Source organism: Sorex fumeus, unplaced genomic scaffold (assembly GCF_029834395.1).
Source record: "Sorex fumeus unplaced genomic scaffold, SorFum_2.1 ptg000002l, whole genome shotgun sequence".
In the NCBI taxonomy this organism is placed as follows: Eukaryota; Metazoa; Chordata; class Mammalia; order Eulipotyphla; family Soricidae; genus Sorex; species Sorex fumeus.
Genome location: NW_026606059.1, coordinates 50,108,301 through 50,130,766, shown reverse-complemented (window position 1 = coordinate 50,130,766; position 22,466 = coordinate 50,108,301). Strand labels below are relative to the sequence as shown.

The window sequence follows — 22,466 nt, the reverse complement described above, 5'->3', positions numbered from 1 at the left end:
AACAGTTTAGTTGAACTAATAATAGGGATGTATGATTCATTTGTTCTTCAAACAGGAAACAGATATAATCAACATTATATACCACAAAAGTCCTATTTTAAATATCTATGCAAATTCACTAAATTTGGGGATTAGAATTCTCTGCACTCAGCAGAAACAAAAAAATCCTAAAACAATTTAACATATTCATAATAATAAACAGTGTCCCCCCTCACCCAAAAATACAGATCATGTCTTACCAAGAGTTCAGAAGTTCCTAATTTGTCTAGTTCCAAAGACTGAATCCGAGAAATATGAACCCCCATTTCCCTATGGATGCCGGAACATTCTATGCAGGTCAAAATACCCAAGTTGGTCGAAAGCCAGGTGGGTTCTGTGAAAAAAATGTGAAGACAATGAAACAAATTGATATCTAACTTTAGTATGCTAACTATAGAGGAAGTTAAAACAATGACAAAAATTGTTAAAAAAAATTACAAGGGAAAAAAATGGAAGAAATGGTGCTTGTGGTTAAACCTAGAGGCTATGATGAAAAAAGCTAGTAAGAGAGTAAAAAGAATGGCAAGAGAAATTATTTAAAAAATTTGGGGGGGTTGGAGAAATAGTATAGTGGGTAAGGCCTTGTGTGCAGTTGGCTTGGGTTCATACCTCAGCATTTTTCCTATATGGTTCTCCAAGTCCCACCAGGAGACACCCCTGAGCTTAGAGCCAGGAATAAGTCCTGAGCACCACTAGGTGTGTCCCTTCAACACCCTCCCACGCCCCCCCCCCCCCAAACAACAACACACTTTTCATTACTGAAAGCAAAATTAACTGACTTATTTCTATGAAACAAGAGATTGGCTTTTCCTACTAAGTATTAAGCAACATTTTTAGGGCTTGCCTGTATTATTCCCGACAGTGACTGAATGAAGGTCTGACTATAATTCACAAGGGACTAGGTTCTGTAGCTACCAAAAACTTAACCATAAACCTACCATAAACTTATAACTCACAGTAATACATGATCTTGGTTATGGCTTCTCCATAAGCACTTGGTTAATAAGAACTACACACAGATACCAAACTGTACCTTCAGAGTAAGGTTTTTCTATAATTCCCTAAAGCCTCCAAAAGAGTTTTATATTATCAAAACCCTCAAAGTTTTCTCTCTGGGAACAAGATTCTTTATTGACTGAAGATACAAAGTACATGTTCTGACATGTTCTCACACTCTGTGAATCCCTATCATGTACACAAAAACAGTAGAAACCGTGAACTGACTCTGACGACATAAATCTATCTGTACAGGGAAGTCCATCTTCACAAGTAACCAAAAACCAAAACATATCAGAATACTTAAGAACACATTCTAAGTCATGTTTTAGTGCTTTCAGTTATGTGAATCATTCAACCTGAGTCTCCCAGTTTTCTCCTCTGTGAAATGGGGATAACATAAGTATCTTCTCACAGAGCTTCAATGAGAATTCAAGAGGATAATATAAGCTAAAAGGTGAGCATCAGGGGCTGGAGCGATAGCACAGCAGGTAGGGTGTTTGCCTTGCACGCGGACGATCCGGGTTTGATTCCCAGTATCCCATATAGTCCTCCGAGCACCGCCAGGAATAAATCCTGAGTGCAAAGCCAGGAGTAACCCCTGTGCATCACCGGGTGTGACCCAAAAAGCTAAAAAAAAAAAAAGGTGAGCATGATACTTATTAAAGACTAAGTGCAGAATAGATGTTAGCTAGCTTACCACCAGTATCTAGATAATAGAGGTAACAGGGAAACAGAAGTTTGAGGGAAGGTGACACCAGAAAGATAAAGAGGTGGGGGAAGAAGTTTCACTGAACAGAAATTAAGTTAAGTGATTTCCACGAGTCAGTCAACTTCGTGTACACTATTTTATTAAGCCCTCACAACAACATATCCTAGCTCTCCATTTTGGGATAAGAAAATTGCAAATCAGGACAAGCGAGAGACTCAGCTATGGTTATCCACACCGATGAGTCAAAACCAGATACCATACTGTCCAGCGCTTGTGCCACAATGCCCATGTTTATTTTATTTTTAATTTTTTGGCCTTTGGGGTCATACCTGGCAATGCTCAGGGTTTGCTCCTGGCTCTGCACTCAAGAATTATGCCTGGAGGAGCTCAGGGGACTAGGTGGGATGCTGGGGATCGAACCCAGGTGGGCTGCATACTTGGCAAACACCCTACTATCTTCCTGGACCCCCATAGTGTTTATTTAATTGGATTTTTTAGGAAAGGCAGAGAAGGGGTAGCATTTTGGCAGATGATCATTAGAAGAGGTAGTGTGAACTTTGAAGGCAGAGCAAACAGCATGGGGGGGGGGGAAGCAGCTCAGAGTTGGGTTAGAATCAGCTGATTTTATGATGGGAAGAAAAATTATATGTAACAGGCCAGGTCAAAGAAGGGGAGATGTACCTGATGAGCCACAATCGCAGCAGACTTCATTACCAGGCAGCCGCTGGATGTCCTCAATGATGGCTTTTGTCAGATCTTCCAAGCTGTTCTCTCCAGTACTCTGCTCTCCACGAAAGGCCATGGTTAACGCCTCTTCTTTGCTATTTGTCAACACTGATATCCACCTGGTGTTGAAAACAGGATCAGTAAGAACATAGAAGAGTAAGAACATAGTCCTCTTCTCCCATTACTATTTCATGAAGAACTGGCAGATTTCCTCCTACCCGCAAAGAGCAATAAAATAAGGAGAAAATAAAATGAAAGAAAAAGCCATAAGGAAAGAGAGTAAGTGAAATGATGGCCACACAGGAAAAAAAATTTGAGAAAGGTGAGAAAAGTAAAAATAAGCGTCCTGACTTAAATTAGGTAAACTGGTACTTAGATTAGGTGAACTGACAAGGCATTTGCTTTCCATTCGAAAAGAACAAAGGAAAGTCCAAAGAAGGATCACCCAACATAAGGAAAAACTGGGGAGAAAGACAGGAGGTAAGAAAAACAGAAAGTGCATCTTGTACAGCATCTGCAAGACATGTATAAGATGTACACAGCATCTTGTTCTCTAGAAGTTCAATCAAAGGGATACTTAAAAGAAGGAACAAACAAACAAACAAACACTGTCCTCCTGTTGTTCATCTATTTGCTCCAGCAGGCCCAGTACCATCTCTATTTTGAGACTTGTTACTGTGTTTGACATATCGACTGTGTCACGGGTAGCTTGCCAGGCTTTGCCGTGAAGGCGAGATACTCTCGGTAGCTTGCCAGGCTTTGCCGTGAAGGCGAGATACTCTCGGTAGCTTGCCAGGCTCTCCGAGAGGGGCAGAGGAATTGAACCCGGCTCAACCAGGCTGGCTGTGCGCAAGGCAAATGCCCTACCATTGTGCTATGGGGAAATGAGATTTATTTTATTAACAACCAAGAAAAGGTGTATTAGCATGGAAGCATGCTGGTAATAATAATTTCATAATAATTTTAAGAGATTCTGACTTTATAGGGCTAAAAGAAAAAAAATCACATCAGTACTACAAGTTTTATACATTTTATCCTGAGTCTCAAAATCAAAAGTAAGTGAGACCTGTAATGCTATAATACACTGCTCTTAGAGACATTAAGAATGAGATGGGATAATTTGCCCAAGGTCAAGAAAGTCAGCTGTGGACAAAGCCTAGATCAGGAATATTAGAAACCCTGGCCAGCTAGATGTGAAACATAAGCCATTTCTTCTACAACTCATGCTTCCTTGGTGAAGAAGGAATTTTTTTTTTCTTTTCTCTTTTTTGAGTCATACCCGATGTGATACTCAGGGGTTACTCCTGGCTCTGTACTCAAGAATTACTCCTGTTGGTGCTCAGGGGACCACATGGGATGCTGGGGATTGAACCGGGTCAGCCGTGTACAAGGCAAACACCCTACCCACTATACTATCACTCCAGTCCCAGGAATCTTTTCATTTAATTTCACCAGAAAAGAACTTCATGAAGCAATGAAACTGTGTCTGTGACATGGAGGTAAATGATGAAGGCCTCCTGCCAGCATACATGCTCTCTCAGAATGCCATGACCACTAGCACTCAAAACAAGCCTTGGGCACCTCCCAGCACCCAAAGAGAATTCCAAGAGTAAAATGTACAACTGTAGGGTCACACAGTCCTGCTAATGACAAGCAGGAAGCCAACAATCTCTCTAACCAGTGTGGGACTGAATTGCCAGTAATTTATAAGAGCAAATGAAGCATTAAAGGCCTAGGGTTGAAATATAACTGAGCAAGGGAATCAACATTATACAGACTTCTCAACTGTCTCCTCCTTAGGACTTCGAGGAAGGGAGAGAGAAGAAACATGAACAGAAATCACTGCTCCAAGGTCTTCTTACTTTCTGGTTTTGGAGCCATATCTGGTGTTGTTCAGGGCTTACACCTGAGTCTATACTCAGGGATCACTTCTGGTGGGGCGCTGGGGGCCACATGGGGTGCTGGGAATCAGACTTGGCTTGGATGTGTGCAAGGCAAGCCCCTTGCTGCTGTATTATCTCTCCAGCACTCCAAAGTCATTTTGGAACCAAGAGGAGATCCTTAATGGGTCATGAGTGTCCTTGAAGAGTGACTGCACTCCACCTGGGGCCTTTTTCTAGCAGGACGCAGCAAGGTAATCACAACTTGAAAAGATGACCTGCCTGAAGCACCTTTGGAAAGGGCCCTTATGGCTCCTTGGAGTTTTCAGTTCTCTCACCTCTAAATTATCATCCTTCAGGAACTCTCAGACATACAGCTGAAGAGTTACATTACTGAGCGATGAACTCGAGACAGCACTAGAGCCAGATTCTCTATCACACACCTGCTACTTTGCTTTGAGGTGTGAAGCGAATCATTTAACCCTTATGAGCTTACTAAATCATTGGCATAATGGGTACAACTATGCCATTTTCTATAGGTGAGCACCACCCATAGGTGCTCAAACCAAGACCACTCAGGCAGCCATGTACAGTAGATGTCTTTCTGCAACTTGACCCCAGACCTCCAGCACATCAGGATTGTAACCATGAGCATGTTGTGCCTCAGTTTCCTCAATTCAAACGAGGGTACACGGGGCCCTACTTTCTAGGGTTGTGGGAATTAATAAGGCATGCTATGCACTCAGCATAGTACGCTCTTTATGTACATATACATAGGTACATATACGCATGTATTTATTTATACTTTAAAGTCTCTCTCTGAATCTGTGGGCAGAAGACCAACTATCCCAATCTCTCTTGCTCTCCTCTGGTTTCCATTCAACTTCCAGTTAGGCAGTTCTGTACCTAGGTCATCTGGTCATTTCTTTTTTTTAGAAAAAAATTTATTATTGAAACACCATGAGGTACAGTTGTAGACTTACAAAGTTTTGTGCTTGAGTTTCAATTATACAATGATTGAGTACCCATCTCTCCACCAGTGTCCACCCTCCACCACCACCACTGATCCCAGTATCCCTCCCCCACCCCCGGCTCTGTGGCGGAGCATTCCCTTTTGTCCTTTTTCTCCTTTGGGTGCTATGGTTTGCAAAACAGGCACTGAGTGGCAATCATGTTCAGTCTATAGTCTACTTTCAGCATGCATCTCCCATCCTGGGAGAATCCTCCCACATCCTTTAAATCTGGTCATTTCTAGATTGTTCTATTGCTCCCACCTGAGTGGCAAAGTATACTTCTTGACTTTCCTGTACTTTCCCGTAAGAGCGAGGCTGGCTGCTGACCACAGCTCTGGATGTTATCTCTGTCAGAAGCACCAAGAACCCAAGATAGCATCCTTTCTTGCTGAGGGTCCCACTGCACCTGTCCTGCCTGTCTCTGTGCTCTGCCACTTGCCCATCTCCAGAGACAGAGTTCCTCAGGACGGGACCCCATCCAAAGGGACACATGTCCCACATGCTTTGCATAGTTCTCAGCACACAGCAGGCTGCCATTAATATTCACAGACATGAACAGATGATGGATCACACTCGTCCCCCATTTATCCTGGGCCTCCCAGTCCCCTCCTCCATTACCCTGCCATTTGCTTCCATGTACCCCGCTCCCAAATTCTTCATCTCTCCTACCTAGTTCTTATTCTCTTTCTGCTTAACATTTCTCCACTAAGACAGGAAAGAGCAAAATTCCACAGAGAGGAAAGAAAGAAAAAGGGAAAGGGAGATAGAAATGGGGTATTAGAAAAAAAAAGGCATGAATTGAGGTCTGTGGATCTATGGAAACAATAATAGGAAAATAACATTAGTCACAGGCCAGGGACAAGACGGAACTTAAAAAATATCTCAGCATGACAGAAGGTTTAATCACTAACTCTCCTTTTTTAATGGCAGCCACATTCAGGGGTGCTGGGTGGGGGATAAACTGAGGCCACCTATGGTAAGGCTCAACCCAGTGTGGGCCTGGCAGCTTGGAGGTGCCTGGGGTTAAGTGCCCAGTGTAGACAGGAAGGCCATATGCTGCAAGAACTGAACTTGGGGGCCTCACACGTGCTAGGCGCCAGTTAGAATTGAACCACCGCCTGGCCCAACTTGCTAGTGGTGACAGAAATGTTTCCTGCCCAGGGAAGCTGAGAATGAAACAGTCACAAATCACTTTGTTTAGTCCTGGCATAAACTCATGTGAGGAGGATTAGAAGAAGGAATTAGAGAGAACCATGAGGGAAGGGGGTCAGTTAGTCAGAGGAGTATCAGATCCCAACCCAGGAGAGTGAGACCCGGGGGTCTCCCTAACTGCGTCCTCGTAGCCTTAGCCACGTCTACCCTTGCGGTGGACTCTGCGAATACTGTTCCTGTGGCTTGGGCTCTCAGTTCTGTTCTTTTTTTTTTTTTTTTGGCTTTTTGGGTCACACCCGGCAATGCACAAGGGTTACTCCTGGCTCTGCACTCAGGAATTACTCCTGGCGGTACTCGGGGAACCATATGGGATGCTGGGAATCAAACCTGGTTGGCCGCGTGCAAGGTAAACGCTCTACCTGCTGTGCTATCGCTCCAGCCCCTCTCAGTTCTGTTCTGATAACAGCCAAGTCCCAGGGGCTCAGAGACCTAGGTAGGCCTTCCTCAGGGCACAGGATGTGACCGAGAGATAAAAACGAAAGAGTCCTGTCCTCTAGAAACCTGAGTTCTCTAGAGGTCCTGGACTGAATTAGGGGACAGCAGAGGGGAATGAAGGGAGGGAAGTCCCCCCACACCCAACCCGATCTCTGCCCAGTGCTAAGGCCTGAGCAGGAAGAAATACTGGAGTTTGTAGAGTGCACAGAGAGGAGCAGTAGGTGAAGGTACAGATGTAAGAAACAAGCAGAACCACCAGGAGTCTCAGCAGTTAAAAAAAATGTTACGGCACTGTGTAGAAGACTAGGCGCTTTTCCAATTCCAGATATTGTGCCATGATTTCAACGTTACTTACGCTACATAATCCTGCTCATCTTCTGCCTGAAAATGATACGTCCTATTATCTAAAATACAAAGAAAGAAGAAAAAAAAGAAACTTTAGAAAATGGAATTACTTCTAAGTACAATGAAGATTTTTTTCAAAGTTCCTAGAAAATGAAAAAAAAAACATATTAAAGATCGAACTTCCTGTTTATATTTTTTATGTTTGGCAGTTACAATTCATTTTGGTAATAATATTTTCCCCAAGTACAATAATAATGATAATGCAATAAAATAACTGCAAACACTATACAACTATCTTAATTAAAAAAATATCTACCTAAAAAGTATAAGTGACAAGAGTGTAGGTTCTATCTGGTCCAAGTCGCTTTCAGTGAAAAAAAATATAAGTGACAAGAGTGTAGGTTCTATCTGGTCCAAGTAGCTTTCAGTGATAGCTGCCAATGCAGTATTTGACTTTTTGTTTACCCCTTGTATTTTGCTGTGTGTCATATTAAAAAAGAACTGCCTTTGGATTGAAGTGATAGTACAGTGGGGAGGGCAACTGCCATGCATGTAGCCCACTTGGTTAAATTCCTGGCACTCCGTATGGTTGCTGAGCCCCACCAGAAATGATCCCCGAGTGTAGAGCCAGGAGTAAGCCCTGAGCACTGCTGGGTGTGGCAAAGAAAAAAAAAAGAAAAGCAATTTCCTTTTTGGAAATGATTCATAGCTCACAGAGAGCACCGACAAGGAGAAATTCTCTCCCTAGGAAACATGTAAACAGCTTACAGGTTCAGTCAGGCTTGGGGGAAAAGGGCTCATTCACCTTCAAGCTGCTTCCTGGTGTGTGTGTGTGTGTGTGTGTGTGTGTGTGTGTGTGTGACAGCTTGACTAACAAGGTTTGGACAGGTACATATCAGGATACTTTCTGAAGGGTTCCTGAGCAAATGTGACCACCTCAAGCTAGGCACTCACACCCTTCGTTTCCCTGAAACAGTGACTGTGTGAACATCGAATTTGAACACTCAGTGGGGCAGGAAAGCCCAAGAGGCTCAGTTCCAGCCCTGCCTTATTGTTATCATCTAGTAAATGCCGTGGGCCTGTTCTGAGACTCAGTTCTCTTCTGGGAAAGAGGCAACTGACAGGGTTTTTGTGAGGATTATTAATAATGTATTTCAGGGACTGGAGTGATAGTATAGTGAATAGTATATTTGCCTTTCATGTGGCCGACCCAGATCCAATCCCTGAAACCCCATATATTCCCCAGAGCCTGTCAGGAGAGATCCGTGAGCACAGATTCAGGTTACATAAGCCCTGAGCATCGCTGCTGGGTATGGCCCCAAACCAAATCAAACCAACAACCCCCCACTGAAACAACAATTCATTTAAAGCACCTGACACACAGCAGATGACCAATAACTGAAGCTTATTAATAACACCCTACAGGGGCTCAAATAAAGGCATTCTTGGCTTTCTGAAGTCATCTTCTAATTTTAGTGTCTCACATTTCTTTCTCATAGGTTATAGGGGAACTGGACTTAGTATGGATTATCTGGAAACACACACACACACACGCACACACAAACACACATGAAGTACAGATCATACACTTAGGCTGCTGCTCTGCCCGTGAGATTGTGAGGAAAAGAAATAGCATTGTAGGCTAAGTGTGGTAGGATTTAAAGATGATTCTGAGAATCACTTTATTGGCATGATGTTGACCAAAGTCTCCTCTCAACTACCGAGAGAAGAAAGTCCACCCAGAGTGCAAGCACCAAGAACTGAGCAAGCTTTGAAAGAAAGTGTGGCCCCCACTGGCTGAGGCTCTGGGAGTGCAGCGCCCGAGCTGGGGGCCACATGAGAGAAACTCAGTCTCAACCCTGGACTTGAGCCCCGTCATGGATGGAGTGTCTCACATTCTCACATGCAGAAAACGTCAAGGCAGTTATGCTCAGAAGCAAGGAAATACATACTCCCCCCCCTTTAGAAAGTGTGATTTGGGGCTGGAGAGACCGTATAGGGGTTAAGGTCCTTGCTTGCATGCATCTGACAATCCTAGACCAATCCTCCTCCTACATGATCCCCCCAAACCCCACTGTGGGTAAGACCCCTGTGCATAGAAATGGGGACAATCCCTGCACAACTCCATGTATAGCTTCCCTTTTTCTTACTTTTCTCCCAAATGTCTAATTTTGCAGGAATAAAATTCTGGGCAAACTATACTGATACACAACAAGTTCTTGAATAAGGCTGATGAGGAAATAAGTGACATTGAACAACATCATGTTAGAATTTATCTGCTTTCATCATCATCATCATCATCATCATTATTATTATTATTATTTTACTTTAAGTCCATCTGGAAGATGGCTGATAACCTTAAATGAGGGCCTACTGCAGGGCACAATCAATAACAATACTTAGTAACTACAGGTATGCAGCTGAGCCGCCTGCTAGCATCCAACAAAACATCAATGTCTGGGTCTCCCTAAGTTCACATAAACAGGAACTTTCTTTGATCATTGATCCCAGAAGATAAAGCTATGTAACTCACAGTCAAGAACTGGTTCAGTCTTACTCGAGAGCAGACAGGCAAGAAAACCCAGGTATGTGAGAACCCGTGACTGAGATCTCTAAGCCCACTCACATTGGGACTGGGCCTGCTCCTCCCAGGTCCCCAGTTTCCCAGCAGCTTGAAAGTCACATCCACAAACTGCCCCGGGCGCCCTGTAATCTCATCAATGGCCAAGACCCAGAGAGTATAAACTAAAGCTCCCAGAAGAGAGTGCTGCAGAATTTCCTGGAACATGCGGCCACATTCGTGGCTGCGTGACCTCTTACCCTCTACTTCACTTACTTATCAAAAGCATCACACATTTGTTTGGTTTCTAACATACTTGCTTGTATTCTCTTATATTCGGGCTTAAATTGCTCCAGAATGAAATACAACAACCTTCACATACTTACCTTTTATTGTGGCAGGAAGGTTCTCAGTGGTGGGATTGGTGTTTGAATATTATGTGTAATGAACTATTGTGAACTACTTTTATAAAGATAAATATATATATATACACATATGTATGTATATATATATATATACTGGGTCAGTTTAAATGACAAATGCATTTAAAAACCAGTCAAACCCAGTTCCCAGTTCCGTTCTACTGAGGGTCAGATCTGTCACTGTCATATCTTCCCACTTGCCCGAGATTCTAGAGTAAGCGCACAGAGCAGAGAGTTTTTTCCTACAGTCAGTCCCTGTGCAGGGACAGCCGGGAGTCCAGACTGGGAAAGACGCCACTTCAGGGGCTGATGAAGGAAAATGGGAAGGAGCCACATTTCCTACCCACTGACTTGGCAAGAAAAGAGACTCACGTGATATCAGGTCAAAAGATTTCTTGTCCTCTGCATTCGGCTTCACCTGGCAGGTGAGAAGGTTCAATTTCGCTGGCTGCCTGTTAGACTGCAGAGAGAAAGTGGAGAGGTTATGAGCGGGATGGGGCCCTTCACCTGCAGGTCTGCTGCCTCATGGGGTAGGCATGTGGTACAAGGCCTGCTATCAAGTGACTGTTATCATGGTATAAGAACAAGCCTTCAGTAATGAAGAAATTAAGACTGGTGGGCACTGTTTCAAGTGTACCAAGAAAAGAAACGAATCTATAAAGCTTTGTCTTTATGGGAGAAACTGTCCGTCATGGAGGCAGGGGGAGGGTTGGAAAGGGGGTATAACTGGGAACATTGTGCTGGAGAACGTGTACTGGTGGAGGGATGGGTGTTTGATGATTGTATGATTGAAATTTAAACATGAAAGCTTGTAACTGTATCTCAAGGTGATTCAATAATAAATAAAAGTTAAAAAAAAAGCTTTGTCCTCAAATGTAAACTAGTGACATTTGGGAAAGTCTTATCCACACCATTCGAATTCTGAGTGTCATTAAATAATGAAAATTCCAGAGGGACCTGGAGAGTATTATGTGGAGTGATATTAGTCAGTGGGGAGAGACAGACACTGAATGATCTCTCTCATATGTGGGATACAAAGGAACATAATGGTGGAATAATGAATGTTCAGAGATACTGGAAACAAGGAATATGAGTCTGTTCTTCAGTACGAAACATGCCACTCAAGGGGGCTGTGGGGTAGAAAAGAGAGGGGGGCAATGTCTATGGTGGACGGAAGTGTTTAACTGGGAGGAGAAGGTGGTGTTGAAAGGTGGGAGATATGTGTCAGATATGCAACATATCTCTCAGCATTAGTAGTGCTGAATTACAGTACTTTATATATACATATATGTAGTGCTTCTCGTAGAAGTAAAAGCAGACTGGTGGGTGGGAGGCATATGGGGGTGGAAGGGAGTGGATATAGTTAAAGGGACCGGTGTTGAGACATTGTATGCCTGAAACCCCAATCCTGAATAACGGTAATTTCATGATGACTAAATTTAAAAAAAAAAAAAAAGAAGAAGAACAAGACTCTTAGGTATCCAGCTAATTGTTTTTAAAATGGTGCCATAATATCCTGAGGGTTAAATGGAAAAGTTTTGCTTTTCTGGCCTCCTCAAGCAGTGTCCAGGGGCTACTGCCAGCTTGTGCTTAGGCGTCAGTTATGGTAATGCTTGGGGTTCTCAGCCCACTGGTCATTTTGGTCTGATTAATCTGAAAAGAACTAACAAAAACCTTTTCATTTAACATTCCAGGGAAATAAATATTTCTGGAACTTTTATATATTCAAACGTAAATGGCTGAGCACTTTGATTACCGTATTTTGCTGTAAAATGTGGTACACACACATCCCTCCCTCATTTCCTCCAAAAAGGCTCCCAGTCAGGCAGCTATCTGTGAGGCTGGTGCATGATACCCCAGTGTGATGCCCAGTACCATGAGCCAGCCCCTCATCTCCTCAGCACTGCCAGATGTGGCCCAACTGAGTCCTCCAAGAACCAGCAGAATAGACTGGTGGCTCCTAGCACTGTCAGATTCAAGCAGTACCAGTACCACACCCACAGGCCTGGGTGCTAAACTGTCAGGCCTGCAGCAGGAGCTAAGTGCACCTGGCAAGTGGTCCCTCAACCCCTCAGTACTTCTGGAGAGATCCTCCCAAACAAACAAGTAAGTGGAACCAGTCATTAGCCTAAAGCTAAAAGTCTTGAGTATCCAAATTTTGTCCGCAAAGTCAAATTTACAAGATTTCTATCGAAAGTCCAAGGACAATTACCACCCGTGAGATTTTGACGCACCCTACGTTAAGAGAGAGGAAAAAAATATAAGGACCACATATCACTTGGCAGCAAATCTCTTGAACATAGATAAAAACAGAGAGATCCTTTTTTGATTCATAAGCAGGATGATTCATGTGTTTGTGTGATATGTGTTGCCTCTAAATCTTGTTATGCATTTGGCATAATACCCATCGGACATGGAAAACAAACATAGAGACCCCGCTGTACCTATATGATGGTGTTAACTTAGTCTGTCTAAATATAAAATCGTTACATTACAGTTCTGGTCCTTTCTTGCCTTTCTGCCTGCTCTAGTCCAAGGTAAAGGCTGAGGCTGGGATGCTCATCACCTGCGTGGGCTGATCCAGGAGTGAAATATCTCAGTATTGAGAACACGCTATGTGTGGTGGTCAGAAGCCGGATGGAGTAAGCAATGAAATACTAGCCTGATCTCTGCTAGCCTTCCCTGACAGGTAGCAATGATTAAAAATCCTCATGCCAGAGCATTTCTACTCAATGAATTTGTGTTCTTGTAAAAAAAAAAAAGGATTGGAGAGGTCATATCAGTGACCAATTAAAGTCCTAAATAATAGACCACAACAATTTCAGACATCTGCACCTCTCATTCTCAATATTGAGACTAGACAAATTTTGTTTACCAGCCTAGGCTCCCAAGACACTTTGAAGATCTTACTCCTTTCACGGGCTGGAGTGATAGCAGAGCTGGAGCGATAGCACAGCGGTAGGGCGTTTGCCTTGCACGCAGCCAGCCTGGCTGAGCCAGGTTTGATTCCTCCGCCCCTCTTGGAGAGCCCAGCAAGTTACCGACAGTATCTCGCCCGCACGGCAAAGCCTGGCAAGCTACCCGTGACGTATTCAATATGTCAAACACAGTAACAACAAGTCTCAAAATGGAGATACTGCTGGGCCTGCTCGAGCAAATTGATGAAAAAGGGGAGGGCAGTGTTTGTTTGTTTGACAGAGACTCCTTTCATGACTACAATAAGATTTAGCACAGAAAACAGTACCCCTTGTCCTACACCAAAGCAAGCTGTTGGGGGACAGGAAGCAAGAGATCCCAGGGATTTCATGTTCACTGCATGAAAATCTGACTTAGACATACAAAGTAGAAGCAAAGTCCTATAAGAAACTGCTTTTCCTAAAAGGTTACAGTGCATGGGAAGGATTTCTGTACTGAAGAACTAGTTGTCAAACAAAGAATTGGGAAGGCAGGAGATCCTGGGCCCGCAATTTATTTTTTTTGTAGGCAGACCTAAAATGAGGGTTGCTAAATGACTTAGACTCTAAAACCAGTAATTGTAGCCACAATCCGAGGTCTAGTCCACAATAAAAAGAACTGCTCCTTCATCTTTTGTGGAGGTTGATAAAACTGTTAAGATTTTCTACATGAAAGACAATGCTATGAGGCCGAAGCGATAGTACAGTGGGTAGGGTATTTGCCTTGCACATGGCCAACCCGGGTTCGATTCCCAGCATCACATATGGTCCCCTGAGCACCACCAGGAGTCATCCCATTCCCGAGTGCAAAGCCAGGAGTAACCCCTGAGCATCACCAGGGGTTACCAAAAAGCAAAGAAAAAAAAAGAAAGACACTGCTGAGAGCATGAAGAGATAGGGATCCACATTAACCCAAAAACTTTTTACAATGCTGTGTGCAAACCTGACATCCATATTTAAAGAGGGATGTACATCAGAGATGATAAAAGAAGGGGAAAATGGAACCTTGAAGATTGGCTCAAGGCACTAATTAGTCCTATGTGAGAAGGTCATGGAGCAACTTAATAAGCATCTTCTAGTACATGACTGGCTAGAAGCCAAGGTCTGGCAGCTGTTTTCCATTTGCAAAGAAAACATTCAAACTGTAGAAAACTGGAACCAGACATAGGGAAGAACTTCCCAGGTTTAAGTTGATTTGCCTTAAGGAGATTTCAAGTTTCTTTTTTATTAAGGGATGGGGGGTGAAAGGGAGAAGAAGCACACACAGCCCAGTGATGCTCAGGGTCCACTCTTGGTGCTGTGCTCAGGGATCACTCTTAGCAGGTCTGGGGACCTGCATGCAGTGCTGGGGTCTGAATCTGGATGAGGTGTGTTAAATTAGAAAAGATTAAGTGAAATTAATTATTAATAATGTCTAAATTACTACTGCTCTGACCCCAGCAGGTTTTAAGTTTCTAAGTAAAGCAATTTCTCAAAAATTTAAGAATATTTTTAGACTTTTTAAATATATAAACGTTGTCAGAGGATTTCTACCTCCTCCTCCCTCCTCTCCTCATTAATTTTTGTAGGTCACACCCGGTAATGCTGGAGTTCCTCCTGGCTCTTGCACTCAGAAATTCCTCCTGGCATGGCTTAGAGGAACAAATGAGATACTGAAGATAGAACCCAGGTGTGCGCTGGCCAAGCATCTTACGCTCTGTACTCTCTAGCTGCAGAATGATTTCTTCTTCCCAAATACATGCTACTCTAATGCTTCTCAAACACTTACCAATTATTTACAACCAAATAATGACACACAATGTTTAAAAAGGAAATACTTGGCTGGGTAGGCACTGCATTCAAGGGAAGTTAACCGGCATCATTCAGCCCTCATTACTATGTTAAAGCAACTTTAAAGCTTTGGTGGAGAGGATTTCCTACAGTGTGACTGATCCATACCCGTGTTTCGTCCACCCCCCCCCCCCCCCCCCCGCATGATGGCAATGGCAATATTCGGTCTCTTGGAAGTCTGTGACGTGTTCTGTGTTCTGACATCTGCCACAGTAATGCAAACTTAATTTGACACAAAGGCCATCTTACACCTCTAATGCTCTTCCTCCAAATGTCACAGATATCTGACAAAAGATCAATCATTCCAGGTGTGGATTTGGGGAGCAAAAAACCACAGGTTCTGACTGGTGAAACAGCTGCTTCATCAGTCCAGAAGAAGACACCTGTGTACCATGGCACCAGAACACATGGAAATCACTATAGCCAGTATCTCCAGATTTGTACAACTTTCCCAAATCACAAAGAGCCTTTTTCAATATACAGTACTGATTTATAGGCATGTGAATTGAAGGAGACTTAATCTTTGGGCCTCCTGAATCTGGGTGCATGTGCTCTTCAGCTCTGGGAATATCTTAGCAGTGACATCTTTTACAGTTTCTTCTTCACTAGGGTTTTCCTCCTGTCCCTCCGGAACTCCAATAATTCTTCTCCCCCACCCCCCATGCCTTTTGGGTCACAACTGGCTATGCACAGGGGTTATTCCTGGCTTATTCACTCAGGAATTACTTCTGGCGGTACTTGGGGAACCATATGGGATGCTTGGGAATTGAACCCAGGTTGGCTGCGTGCAAGGCAAATGCCCTACCCGCTGTGCTATTGCTCCAGCCACTCCAATGATTCTTATGTTATTCCTCTTGTCTTCATCCCAATTTTCTCTTGACATCTGTTGGTTTATTGTGAGGTTCTTTTCCATTTTCTGGTGTTGTCTGGAGATTCTCTGCACCTCATCTTGGAGCTCACTGATTCTGTCCTCAGCAGCTGTTATTCTGCTGCTGAGGCCTTTCACTAAGTTTTTCATTTCACCTGCCAAGTTTTTTTTTTTTTTTGGCCTGTCCTTTCTGCCTGTATTTTCATTCGAACTTTCCTCATTTCCGCTTTCAAATCCTCTGGTATTTTATTAGCAGCGTGTTCCACTGCTTCTTTGAGCTTCTTATGCATCCTTAACAGCTCCATTCTAAATTCCTTAACTGAGAGGTTATACAGTTCATTACCACTGTTTGATTCATCTGGGCTAGCAAATTCACTCACTAGACCTGATGAGTTTCTGTGTTGTTTCACCATTGTGAACTTTGTGTTTTGTAGTTGTTTCCAGTGTGTTGTTGAATGTTTAGGCACCTGCAGCCGGGCTGTCATTGTGTGTTACTGTGATTATGGACAGGTGAAGAAATTTGAGGTTTGGGTTTCACTGGTACCTCTAATAAAGGATACAGATGAAGTAACTTCTTTGCGTGGACACTAGTGCATCCACGCAATTTTGGAGTTAGAGATTTTAAAGGGATGGCATGAGGCCTGGTTCCGGGGGTATGAGGGGCTGGAATTCAGGCTGGGGAATGGGAGAAAGTTTCCACTGTAGTCACACACCTGAGTTTGAGAAGTTAGATTGGCTTGTTGGGGGCGATGCCTGGCCAGGAAATCACTTCCCAGGCAGGGTATTGGGGTCCAGGATCCCCTTTGTGGGGGGTGGGGGGATGGAGGGATGGATATCAGGCTCTGTATATATATATATATATATATATATATATATATATATATATATTTTTTTTTTTTTTTATAAAACTGCATTTCTTCCCAACTAACAATATACAGAGATACCCCCCCCCCCCCCGGTTTGTTTTGGTTTGGGGGCCACACCTTGCAGTGCTCAGGGTTTATTCCTGACTCAGCTTAGGAATCACTTTTGGAGAGAATTGGGGGACCATATGGAGTGGAGGGGATTGAACCTGGGTCAGGTGTGTGCAAGGCAGTGCTTGGTGAATTTCTCTTGGGCCCAGATGTGTTTATCTTACACTCAGGAAACCTACTTTCAAGTTATTGGGTTTTAGTAATATTTCAATTTGGGAAGTTCTGGGCATGTTCCATATAGAGGAGTAACAAGGATATTATTACCCCTCTGATATAACTCTCTGCCACCCAAAACAGAATGCAGCCATTCAAGCTACGAAACTCATGAGAAATGTAAGCGGAAACACTTGTAGAAACAGAATGAGTTAATTCTGAATAATATTTCTATGTCTCCTAAAAGAAAGCAAAACACACATTTGTCCTCAGCTTAGTACACACCATGGTAGAGTGTGTTTTTCCTGGAATTGTAAAGGTGTGTTAGCTCTGGCTTATTTCACTGTTAGCAAAAAACAGCTGCTACTGGAATTAGTAACCAGAAATGAAATTATTAACCCCCGTCATCCTACTGAATTGCTTGCTGTGCTTTTCAAAACAAGAATACTATGAATTACTTGGGAAATAAGACTGATGCAAGTAGGCTGTGGTTTAGTGTGAAAAGAGGTAAAATCAATAGATAACTAAATGATGAAAAGCGGTAAGCTGGGGAGAGGGCTAAAGATCGGCGTGTAGGCTTTGCCGAGCAGGATCAGGATTCTATTCCAGCACCACCCATCCCCCCGCCAGGAACGGCCCTGCCTGCTCCCAGCATGCTATTTGTCTTACTCAGAGAAACATTTCAAGGACAGGACAAACGGTATACAATAAGCATAGGATTTATTAAAATACTTTTGTATTGGCGTGTGTGTTGGGGGACTGGGCCCATACCTGGCAGTGCTCAGGGGACCATATGTGATGCCAGGGTTGGTTGTGGGCAAGGTAAGCACCTTAAACCCTGTATTACCTCTCTCTTTTCAAAACAGAACTCCAACCAATGGTGCTGAGGGAGCACTTGAAAATTGAACTCAGAACCTTGCATAAGCCAGACATGTGCTCGATTTACCATCTGACTATCTCCCCATCCCAATGAAGATTCTAAAAGCAAATTATCTTCATTTGACACAGCACAACAGAGACTTCAAAAGCGTAAGTATCTCATACTACTGCTTTTTTCAGGGCTTTGGATCCCAGGTCCAACTGGACCCAAAGTTTGCCTTTTTATAGTTCATGGTGCTGCTTCCAATCTCTTAGGGGGAAGGGAAAATTTTCTTTTCCAGCAGTGACAGTGAGGACAAATATGTGAAATGGGGTAGAGAGGAGTCCACTATGCCTGAGAATCCCATGAAAGCCATCGGCAGAAACAGGTGATTAGCTACACAACAAGGAAAGTAGCATGCCCGACGGACACAGACTTTTGTTGGAGCTGGTTGTTCTCTTTCACTCTGGGTGTAAAACAGTCCTTGGGTGTACTTGCAGGTCAAAAGAGCCAGAGGTGTCAAATGCCCACTGAAATGCCCTAAAGGTACCAGAGATGCTGTGAATCTTTAGTAGACAGAAACTAAATTCCTACCCAAACCTGGATTAAGGAAGTAACTCTGAGGAGCAAGGAAATCATTTATCAAAGAATTTCAATAAACTGTACTTTAAATGCATGGGTGCATCAGGGAAGAGGTAATCGTAGTAACAGTAGTAGTGACAATCCTAGCTGAAGTTCACTGAGCATTACTTTCTGACCCACATACTATTAGAAGTACTAACAATCAACAAATGTGTACCATGTTCACACCCACCTATGCATTAGGCCTGATTTAACATTCCCAGTTACTTAAATGTGTAAGGTCTCCTAGGGATTCAAAGCGACTTGGACTCTAAACTAGGCACCCTGTTTCCCGAATCCTGCTGGCAGTAATCTCACTAGCTTACCAAGTCATAAGAGCAAGTATTCAAATGATGGCAGCAATAATCTTTAAGCATCAATCAGCTGCATCTCTGTCTCTAAAAAGCTTTAAGCTCATTATCTCATTTAATTATGACAACATTCAAAGACAGGTACTCATTATTCCATTACAGAGATAGTAGTAAAGTATCTTAACAAAAGACACAATAAGCAGATGAATGGGCATTTAATTGCAGGTTTCCCTATGTTATGCTTTTAAGTCATTCGCATTAAAAAAGAAGAGTAGTGAACTGTTAGCTTAGTGAAGTTTCACTGAAAAAGTTCCAGTTGAACTGAACTGGATTCTCAAACTTTCAGAGTGAAAGTCTAATAAGCCTTTTAGTGGACTTCGACATAATACTGAAAACTTTTTTTTTCTTCTTTTTGGGTCACACCCGACCAAGCACGATGCACAGGGGTTACTCTTGGCACATGCACTTAGGAATTAATCCTGGAGGTATTCGGGGGACCATCTGGGATGATGGAAATCAAACCCTGGTAGCCCAGGTGCAAGGCAAAGGCCCTGCCCACTGTACTATTGCTCCAGCCCTGCCTGAAAAAGTTTTAAAGTCAGTCAACTGAATAAAAGGTGACCATGAAGTTATAGATTGCAACATGAGGGAAGCTGCAGTTGATACTATTATCTGGGTCCAGGAAAAGAACTCCTGGATGTGCCAGAACCTGAGTTTGAACCCCAACACCATGTGCCTCTCGCTCAAGCACTGATATGGGGCTCTGGTGGTCCACAGTACCACAAAGCCTGAGGTCCCTGCCCACTTGACCACGTATTGCCAGGTATGGGCCTTTACTGCAGCACTTGGGAGACAGCTTGGGAGACAGCGCCCCCAAGAGTACCACAATAAAGGCAAATACTTACAGAATGTGATCTCCACCAGAGCCACATTGACTATAAATAAAATATATATGACTTTGAACAGGTATGTGAAAAGCAATGAATTTATGGGCAAAATCTTCTAGAAATGGGCTGCAAATCTTAATATACAGAAATATATTTCTTCCTAAAATAGCATATTGGGGGTGACCAATGGGCTCTGAAATCTTGGAACTGTGTCCAAGCCAACAGGCCAGATCTCATTACTCAAACCTGACTCTATCCTGACTCACTTTGAAAAGAACAAACTACAAAAGTGCCATCAACTAGGGCAATTTATTTTTTAAAATTTATTATTATTATTATTACTTTGCTTTTTGGGTCACACCCAGCGATGATCAGAGGTGACTCCTGGCTCTGCACTCAGGAATTACTCCCGCTCTTCTGGGGTCCTGACAGTCACGCCCATAAACTGCCTCTGGGCACCATTTAACTACATTAATGGGTGATCCAGACTCACAAATGAATCTCAGAGGAGAGCAGCTTGCTGCAGAAATATCTCTGGAACCCAATTACTTAAACTTTTACAATTCCAGGAGCACAAAGCCATGACATCTCATACTATTCATAACAAGCAATACAAAATAAATTATTTTGCGTCTGCCTATGGGAAGGCTTGAGTGGTAGTGGGAAAACTAGAAATAATGGTGGTGGGAAGGTGTAATGGTGGGGGGATTGGTGCTGAAATGCTGAATGTAATCAATTATTGTGAACAAATTTTATGAAAATAAAATTAAAAAATTAAAAAGAATAACCTCCTTGTCTTCCTCATTATTCAAAGAACTTGAGATTTTTGGCAACCAGCACCAATAATATTTCCCAAAGGTATTATAAAATAAAAGAATATCTGATTGGGTTTGAAGGAGCAAAAACATTAAAAGTTCTGGTAGGTCAACATAACAACATAACAACGTAACAACTGACTGATAAGCAGTATCTTTTGGGAAAAAAAAATCTATTCCCAGTCCAACTCTGATCATGAAACCTATGAGGAAAAAATTCAGTGCTGCATCAAGATTTTCCTTTCTAGTTTATGTGGCGAGCATATTAATGAAACACTTACTGTGGCATGTGAGATGGTAAGAATCCCATTCTTTACTGCACACTTCCTTCTTTGCCACACTTTTCGGAGCCTAAAGAGACAAACGTATGCTGTTATAGTATTTAGTTCACATGCAATTATACAATCTACAGCAATGACAATTATGAAAAACAAAACCTCAAACCAAAATAAACAAAAACCAAAAGGCACAGATTAGAAAATTTAATTGTTTTTAATTATCTCCCATAGAAGCAAATTCAGGTGATTTCAAGAATGTCTGTTACATCACTGATTTTGATATGAAATGAAAATAATAGAAGTCTAATAGAAAACTTAATCAACTTTTGCTACATTCAAATTACTGAAGATTGTAAAATTTAAAAGCATAAACACACAGACTATAATATATATACATATATGTATTTTTTCTTTTAGGGTCACACCTGGCGATGCACAGGAGTTACTCCTGGTTCATGTACTCAGGAATTACTTCTGTTGGTGCTCGGGGGACCATATGGGATGCTGGGAATCGAACCTGGGTTGGCCACGTGAAAGGAAAATGCCCTACCTGCTGTATTATTGCTCCAGCCCCAATATAGGATATTTTTAAACCATATTGCTTATGCGGGTAAAAAAAGCAAGCTGTCTGAAGACTTTTCAGAAGTGACAGAGTAACATTAAAGATATTTTTAGAACTGGAGATATAATACAGCAAGTAAGGTAATTATCTTGCATGGGCCCATCTGGGTTCAATACCCAGTATCCACATATGGTTCCGAGCACCGCCAGGAGTGACACACTGAGCACAGAGCCAGGAGTAAGCCCCAAGCACTCCTAGGTGTGCCCTGTCCCTCCACCTCCACCCCCCCCCCCCCCAAAAAAAAAATTCTGGGTCTGGAATGTGCATATGCTTTGCTTGTGGGTTTGATCTGGCACTGCAGAGCAATCTGAGCGTGGCCAGGAGTCGACACTTTCCCAAACACCTGTATCAACCAAACCTAAGTTACATTTTCCCCCAAATATAGAAAAGAGCACTCTAAACTTTCTGCAGATATATGCAAATAGGAAAGGATCTGGAAAAAGGTACACCACACTGACAATTCCTCTCTGGGAAGGAGACCCAGACCTGTATTAGGGGTAACAATACAGGGATTTTTTAACCCCACCTGTGCATTTGTTTTATTTTGTTTTGGGGGCACACCCTGTGGTATTCAGGGCTTACTCCTGGTTCTATGCTAAGGGATTATTCCTGGCAGTGCTTGGTGGAACATATGTGATACTAGGGATTGAACTGAGGTCAACCACATGCTAGGCAAGTGTCTCAACAATTCTGGATTACTTCTCTGGTCCCTCATTTGCAGATCTGTTACAAGGTTGTAGTAAGATATTGCTTCTAAAGCTAAAATTAGACTTGAAAAAGCATAAGGAAAGGCACTCAAGCTGTGGACGAGGCAGAAAAGAGAAGCAGCGTGGAGCTGCTCAGAGTTCAGGGATAGAGCATCAGCACTTTGGGTAACTTATCCACTCTCTTTTGACTCTGAGTTTCCTCAAGGAACTCATAATTCAGAGTTCCTGCAAACAAACTACTATCTGT

General features: G+C 42.8%; 1 protein-coding gene and 1 pseudogene across 4 annotated transcripts in view; one reads left to right on the top strand and one right to left on the bottom strand.

Moving 5' to 3' along the window:
* Positions 1–22,466, bottom strand: part of ASAP1 (ArfGAP with SH3 domain, ankyrin repeat and PH domain 1) — a 391,490-nt gene that overhangs the window by 61,347 nt on the left and 307,677 nt on the right. For all 4 annotated transcript variants that reach the window (XM_056107587.1, XM_056107666.1, XM_056107767.1 and 1 more), the window contains 5 exons: positions 20,894–20,963; positions 10,713–10,800; positions 7,369–7,417; positions 2,429–2,592; positions 240–373 (listed from right to left, as the gene is read on the bottom strand). In XM_056107587.1, the coding sequence (XP_055963562.1) occupies positions 240–373; positions 2,429–2,592; positions 7,369–7,417; positions 10,713–10,800; positions 20,894–20,963 (505 nt within the window). The remainder of the gene's footprint in view (positions 1–239; positions 374–2,428; positions 2,593–7,368; positions 7,418–10,712; positions 10,801–20,893; positions 20,964–22,466) is intronic.
* On the top strand, positions 12,658–12,754 carry LOC130023339 (uncharacterized; annotated as a pseudogene).